Genomic DNA, 8,070 nt, shown 5'->3' with positions numbered 1-8,070 from the left:
TGGGACAAAGACCCAAGGAGGTGAGGATGTGTTTGCATGTGCGGCTTCCTACTTTCTCGCTTGTCTTGTTCAATGAACTTGTTCAACAAAAACACAAGGGTAATAAGTTCTGTTCCAGTTCTGAAATAGAAATGCAATCTGTACACACCTATAAACAGCCCCAGCAGATAGTCTGGCAAGAAAATTGTTGTTTAAATTAAGAGCTTGTGGTCATATCCATATATGAGAGAATAAATTGTATTTCTATGTTGCAATTGCGTAGTGTATGTTTTTATCTACACAATATATAACTAAGCTAGTCATCAAGCATGTTTCATTGAATTTGCGATGATTTTTTCTTGACAGTAAGATCCAACATCCTGCCAACAAGCAGTCATGCACTTTGCACTTCGTCCACGCAGGTAAAGCTCAGCCTCATAACATCAGTGCAAGTCAGCAGCATGGAATAATGTGATATTAGTGCAGAAATTATTTATTAAAATTTGTTCCAGTTTTGATTTTGCAATCACTGCAGTGTGCAGAGCTTGATGCAGTGCATGCTGAATTTTTTTTATTTTTACCCAAGGCCATCAAATATGGCCATTGGGTATTGTGAAGACTGCGCATGTCCGTCTGTCTGTCACAGACCTTGGACAAGTTCAAAGATGGCTAACCTTGACTTATTTTAAGAGGTTAAAAAGTCACGTTTTTTCATTCTGTTCCATTTTTGTTTTGAGTGACAAGGCTGACAGCCAATCTGACTCGAGTGGCACCATGATGTTCATGGTGGGTCTCTGTAAAAACGCATGATTTACGAGGTCTGTTAGAAAAGTATCCGACCTTATTATTTTTTTCAAAAACCATATGGATTTGAATCACGTGTGATTACATCAGACATGCTTGAACTCTCGTGGGCATGCGAGAGTTTTTTCACGCCTGTCGGTTATGTCATTCGCCTGTGGGCAGTCTTTGAGTGAGGAGTCGCCCACCCTCTCGTCGATTTTTCATTGTTTATGAATGGCTCAGAGACTGCTGCTTTGTTTGATCAAAATTTTTTCAAAACCTGTAAGGCACAGCTGAGTGGACACCATTCGATAAATTCAGCTGTTTTTCGGTAAAAATTTTAATGGCTGATGAGAGATTTTGGTCTGGTAGTGTCACTTTAAGGATGGCCCACGGCACCTGACGGCGATCTGCGGTTCGAGGCGGCAGCGTCTCGCCGTTTCAAGTTGAAAACTTCCACATTTCAGGTTCTGTTGACCCAGTAAGTCGTCAGAGAACAGAGAACTTTCAGAAGAAGTCGGCATGAGGAGTTTATTCGGACATTCCATTGTTAACGGTCATTTTGTAATGAAAGAACGTGTGGGCAGAGTCGCATGTCAGGCCGGACCCGACCACGGGGGGTCGCGACAGGAAAAACACCTCCGTTGGAAACCTTAACGGACAAGTTGGAACATGCCCAAGCTGTTAAACAATTTCTCAGTTACTCACTTGTTGAAAGCCATCAAAAGACGCCTGAATTTTACAAATGGTTTTCAACACGGGGGGTGTTTTTCCTGTCGCGGCGCACACAGATTCGCCGAGTCGTCACGGAAGCGACTCGGCGAATTTGCGTGCACGTCTTTCATTAAAAAATGTCCTTAAACAGTGGAATGTCCTCATAAAGTCCTCATGCCGGCCTCTTCTGAATCTTCTCTGTTCTCTCACGACGTCCTGGGTGAATTAAGCCTTAAATTAGGATGTTTTCAGGTCGAAACAGGCCGATGACGGCGCCTGGAAGCGCTGTGCGACGTCCCGCTCCGTGGTAAGGCCTTACAGCGACAGAAACACCTCATAATCTCTCATCAGCCGTTAAACTTTTCACTGAAAACCAGCTAAATTTCTCGAATAGTGTCCACTCGAATATTCCTCACAGGTCCAGAAAAAATTTTGATAAAGCAACGCGCGCCGTCTCGAGCAGCGTGTGAAACAAAGGAATTCAGCCGAGAGGGCTGAACCACATCTCACTCAAGGCCTGCCCACAGGGAAATGACATCACCGATATGCGTGAAAAAACTCATGCATGCGCACGAGGGTTCAAGCATGATTGGTGTAATCGCACGTCATTCAAATCCATATAGTTAAAAAAAAATAAAAGTGTCGGTTTCTTATCTAATAGACCTCGTATGTGTTTATATAACATGTTTCTCATATATTTTGTAAAAGCTAGCGAGAAATAAAGACTTCTAAAACTGAAAACGCTAGTTTTGGAACCCGACAACACTTCTGAAGTGATTTACAAAACATTTCGTGAATGTTAGCATGTTGACATGACAGGCTAGCTGCAAACTGTCTCATTTGTGTTTAAGTGTAAACTCTTTGTCATATATTATGTAAAAACTAGTGAGAAATAAACACTTCTAAAACTGAAAACGCTAGTTTTGGAACCCGACAACACTTCTGAAGTGACTTACAAGACATTTTGTGGATGTTAGCTTGTTGACATGACAGACTAGCTGCAAACCGTCTCATTTGTGTTTAAGTGTAACCTCTTTGTCATATATTATGTAAAAGCTAGTGAGAAATAAACACTTCAAAAAATGAAAACACTTTCTGTAACATGATAACACCTCTGGAGTGATTTACAAGACATTTCACGGACGTCAGTGTGCTTAACTTCCGCTAACCCAAAGTTAACTTCTGCTCTCGTCACACGCTCATAAACATAAATATTGTTAATGACTGATTGATTGATTGATTGAGGAGTTTTATTGAACATGTACAAATTATAAATAAGGATCTTAATTAATGTAAATAACAGTAAATGTATAATTCATTTCATATATATATGTGTGTGTGTGCGTGTGTGTCTGTGTGTGTGTGTCTATACACACACACGCACACTTTGCACTGGGATACCAATTAAACAACTGAAAATTATAAAGAAGACAATGCTCATACAGCCGAGAGTGTTTTAGCATTGCGTTTTATATATATATATATATATAGACACACACACACACACACACACTGCAATTTGCAAAATCTTGGGCAAATGCAGTTTTCCCACCATGAAAATAACACTGTACCACTGGTGTTGACAGCTAAGACATCTGAGTGCCACTCCTCTGGAACTGTCAGAAGGACATTTTGCAGAGTATATACCCAATGTGTTGCTGGATAGTCCTGTTTGAACATGATTTCTTTCGTGTGGGCCACAGCTGTGCTACCTTTCCATGTATTTCCTTAAGCAATGACATATGATGTGATGAGTACTGCGACAAGTTTGTTGAAAAGCACATAAAATGATTGGTCTAAAAATGAATCTTGAAGTTTACTGGCACTAGGAGAGCCTTGAAACTGTTGTTGCATGTGCTCGAGTCTGGCTGTGCTGTGCAGCATGTCTTTGAATAACGGTTGGTGCATTTATTGGGCTGATAAAAGTGAGAGCAACATGTGTCTTCCTCAGTGCAACTGAATCTAGCAGCCCTTGTGAGGAAAAATGTGCCACAGGCGTAGCTACAGGGGTGATTTTAAGTTGAAACCCCTCCAGGAGTATTCAACAGTTATGGACAGAACAATGGTTTTTGTTCGTTTTTGCACTTTGGACTAAATGAGCAGTTGATTCTGTGCTTTAAAATGTCACAACAGTAAATAAAAGAATTGCTTCAGGCAGTGAGTCACCATTTTATAATGCATGAAACAGTAAATTGACTAATTGCTTCACAATTTATTTATTTAGAATTTGAAACTGTAAAGCATTATTTCAAAAACTGATGCACTTAACACTAAATTAAACAATTAGTTCATAAAGTGATTCAGTGTTCTGAAACTTTTTAGCATGCTCGCACGCACGCACACACACACACACACACACACACACACACACACACACACACACACGCATGCACGCACGCACATACACGCTTCAAAATGCTTCAAAAATTGCATCACAACATTTTTTTCAGAACTTGAAACAATAAAGCAGTTATTTAAAAAACAGCAACAACAACAAAAACAAAGAATTGTTCAGAAAGTGCTTCCTTGAGACACTAAACAAAACAGTTGGTTCTACAGTTGGTAGATTCAGTGGTTTGAAACTTTATTACTGTACACTGAAATAATAAAGCCCCAGAAAACGCTTCAGACAATAAATGAACAAATTGCTTGACAAAATTTTTTTTCTTTTGCAGAACTTGAAAATGTAAAGTATTTGTTGAAAAAATAATGTGTTAAACATTAAATGTATCAATTGCTTCAGAAAATGAGTCATTGTTTTGAATTGTTTGAGACACTAAATGAAACAATTGCTTCTGAAAGTGATTCAGTGCTTATAAACATCTTAATACAGAAGAATGGAGAAAAACAAGCCTTAGAAAATGATTCATTGTTCAGAAAAGCTTGAAAAATGTAATGAAGCAGTTGCTTTTAAAAGTGACTCACCCTTTGTAGACACTGGAAAGATGTAGGGGGCAGTCGGCCCGGTGTAAATGAGTTCATGGTTACACCCATGATGCCATAAATTATAATTTATTTTGACACACCAGAGTTTTTAACTTAAGGACATGGAACAGTTTGTATCACATTCTCACAGTACAAGTGGTGAAAAGCACAAACAGGCAATATATATTTTTTTATTAAACAAGATCTGCTGTTAAAAAATTAAATTAACAGGTTTAAATGGTTACATATGACAAATTAAAGTGTTTAATTTTTTTGTTGTGTGTGGTGTCTGAGCTTTACACTTTGCCAAGCAAGTTTAAAATGGCTAATCTGTAGTGACATGTCGTGGGAAGTGCTGCAGTGTTGTTTCACCTGTCTCACTCACACTGGTATGAGCTGAACTGTTAAACTGTGAAAATATTGATCTTCTTTTTGTGCACTCTAACAGATGCCTGGTGCTGTGTCTCGGTCTGTCAGTGTTCACTTTGCTGCTGCAGAGCTTCTTGGTTCCCCTGGAGATGACCAGGGATGAACCTGCAGGGAAATCACCTGAGGAGCAGGGTAACGGTCTCACTCACACAAATAGTGCAGCAGATAAGTGAATATTTACAGAGGAATCCTTCAAATGGTGATGCGAACACTAAATTTGGCACAAATACTCCTTAGACATTACTCCTTTGAAAAAGCAGAGTGTCCACTTGAATTTTCAATTGACAGGTAGGGGTCAATTGAAGACTTACCCAGGGGTCAAAATCTAAAAATGCTCCAATCACATTGAAGTGTATTCCATATTATTTATCTGATCATACAGATTCCAAAAATCAAATCAAATCAATTTTATTTATATAGCGCCAAATCACAACAAACAGTTGCCCCAAGGCTCTTTATATTGTAAGGCAAGGCCATACAATAATTACGGAAAAATCCCAACGGTCAAAACGACCCCCTGTGAGCAAGCACTTGGTGACAGTGGGAAGGAAAAACTCCCTTTTAACAGGAAGAAACCTCCAGCAGAACCAGGCTCAGGGAGGGGCAGTCTTCTGCTGGGACTGGTTGGGGCTGAGGGAGAGAACCAGGAAAAAGACATGCTGTGGAGGGGAGCAGAGATCAATCACTAATGATTAAATGCAGAGTGGTGCATACAGAGCAAAAAGAGAAAGAAACACTCAGTGCATCATGGGAACCCCCCCAGCAGTCTACGTCTATAGCAGCTAACTAAGGGATGGTTCAGGGTCACCTGATCCAGCCCTAACTATAAGCTTTAGCAAAAGGAAAGTTTAAGCCTATCTTAAAAGTAGAGAGGGTGTCTGTCTCCCGGATCTGAATGGGGAGCTGGTTCCACAGGAGAGGAGCCTGAAAGCTGAAGGCTCTGCCTCCCATTCTACTCTTACAAACCCTAGGAACAACAAGTAAGCCTGCAGTCTGAGAGCGAAGCGCTCTATTGGGGTGATATGGTACTATGAGGTCCCTAAGATAAGATTTGACCTGATTATTCAAAACCTTATAAGTAAGAAGAAGAATTTTAAATTCTATTCTAGAATTAACAGGAAGCCAATGAAGAGAGGCCAATATGGGTGAGATATGCTCTCTCCTTCTAGTCCCCGTTAGTACTCTAGCTGCAGCATTTTGAATTAACTGAAGGCTTTTCAGGGAACTTTTAGGACAACCTGATAATAATGAATTACAATAGTCCAGCCTAGAGGAAATAAATGCATGAATTAGTTTGTCAGCATCACTCTGAGACAAGACCTTTCTAATTTTAGGTAGAGTAAAAAAGGTATAGTTTGGACCATCTATGACTGAATTCTATGGAGTTATGGGGTAAAAATAGCAAAAATGGTGAGAAAGGTCTTTTTCGGTTTGGACAGGGGTCAAAAGTTACAGTTGCAGCAAGTTTGGTATAAAGTGGTTCAAATTATTGGTTGAGCTAATAGGATTAATAAATGGAATAGTTTTGACTGTGTTGAGAGGTTGGTCTGCAAAGTAAAGGTTAAACAATGTGTCCATTGGATTCTATGACATTTAACGTATGTGACCCCGTAACATAACTAAGCATGATACATAATGCAAACTATTCCTTTATAAACCCTATTAACTCAACCAATAATTTGCATTAATGTTTTGCAAAATTAGAGCAACTTTAACTTTTGACCCCTGTACAAACTGTGATTGACCTTTGTCACCATTCTTGTTGTTTTTACCCCATAGCTCCATAACATTCAGTCACAGATAGTCCAAACTATACCTTTTTGTAATCTCTGTGATCAGACAAATAATGTGGTATAGTTTTCAATATGATGGAGCATCTTTTAATTATCACCCCTGTGTAATTCTTAAGTTGACCCTTATTCGTCTGCCTATTGAAAATTCAAGTGGACACCCTGCCTTTTCAAAAGGGTAAGGTGTGTTTGTGCCAAATTTGGTGCTTGCATCACCATTTGAAGGATTTTTTTTTCAGTTATCCCCTGCACTTAAAGGAACTGAACGGAGTGACTCATAACCACAGCTGTGTGTAAAATTCCTCAGGTTGCACTCAGACGGCCAAAGAGGCAAAATGACAGAACACAAAGCCATAAGACACAGATGTAAAAGTTTCAGAAGCACTTTACCAATGTATATGGTGTTAGAAAGGCAGCAGACTGCATATTTTAGTCAGCCAAATGGAAAAACAGGCAAAGGTCAGGCAGCTTGATAGCTGGGTTTCAAAAGTTAACCAAAACTCAGTCATAAAACAAGGCAGAGAGCGTGTTAGACGAGTGGTATATATACTGTGAATGATAAGGTGATTGATGGCAGGAGTGCTGATAGGTGACTCAGGCACTTAGGAATAAGTGTGCAGAATGACAAACAGGAGCAGATAACCTCAGGGAGGGAAAGCAATTAGTGATGCATACAACACTCATTTAAAAAAGGGAAAAAAACAAGTATTCCGGAGAGTCATTAAATCACAACTATAAAATTAACAGCACAAGCATGACTAGATTTTAACCTAAAATTTTAAAACAACTCCCACATTCACACATTGGTGGTGGTAAGCTGCTAGTGTAGCCACAGCTGCCCTGGGGCAAACTGATGGAAGCATGGCTGCCATTCTCCCCCTATGGCCCCTCCGACCACTGCCTCATTCATATACAGGCAAGGTGGGTTAAGTGTCTTACCCAAGGACACAAGGGCAATATGCCGACCCTTCGGTCACATGACCTACCAACTGAGCTATTGCCGCCACGGTCATTACTGTCTTTATAAACTTAAGCTAACAATGTGAAATTTGAGTAACAGTGATTAGGAACAGAGTAAGTGTCCAAGTGTTTTAGTATTTAAAACAATGGGAATTTTGTGGAACAAGATGAAATTTTCAGCATAGGTCCAGAAAAATATGTAGAATCACATATTAAGTCCTCAAAAATCCCCCTTGTATTTTTCTTCTCCCCCCCCATAAAAAAAATACAAGATGGCACCCAGATGACCTCTATTTTACAAATTTGTAAAACATATCTATGCATCTAAATGAAAGTATGAAACCATGTGAAACTCTTTCAAATTATTATGTAGAGGTTTGGAGTGTTTGAAATGTCAGATGATGGAATCCAAAGTGACTGCTATATATATATATATATATATATATATATATATATATATATATATATATATATATATATATATATATAT

At 39.2% G+C, this 8,070-nt stretch overlaps 1 protein-coding gene across 1 annotated transcript in view; it reads left to right on the top strand.

Moving 5' to 3' along the window:
• The first annotated feature begins 375 nt into the window (after positions 1–375).
• LOC117530940 (alpha-1,6-mannosylglycoprotein 6-beta-N-acetylglucosaminyltransferase B-like) overlaps positions 376–8,070 on the top strand; it is a 40,103-nt gene continuing 32,408 nt past the window's right edge. The window contains exons 1-2 of the mRNA XM_034193905.1: positions 376–401; positions 4,850–4,962. Coding sequence (XP_034049796.1) covers positions 376–401; positions 4,850–4,962 — 139 coding nt within the window. The remainder of the gene's footprint in view (positions 402–4,849; positions 4,963–8,070) is intronic.

This window comes from Thalassophryne amazonica, chromosome 18 (assembly GCF_902500255.1).
Source record: "Thalassophryne amazonica chromosome 18, fThaAma1.1, whole genome shotgun sequence".
NCBI classification, from domain to species: Eukaryota; Metazoa; Chordata; class Actinopteri; order Batrachoidiformes; family Batrachoididae; genus Thalassophryne; species Thalassophryne amazonica.
This window is presented reverse-complemented; position numbering and strand designations above follow the sequence as displayed.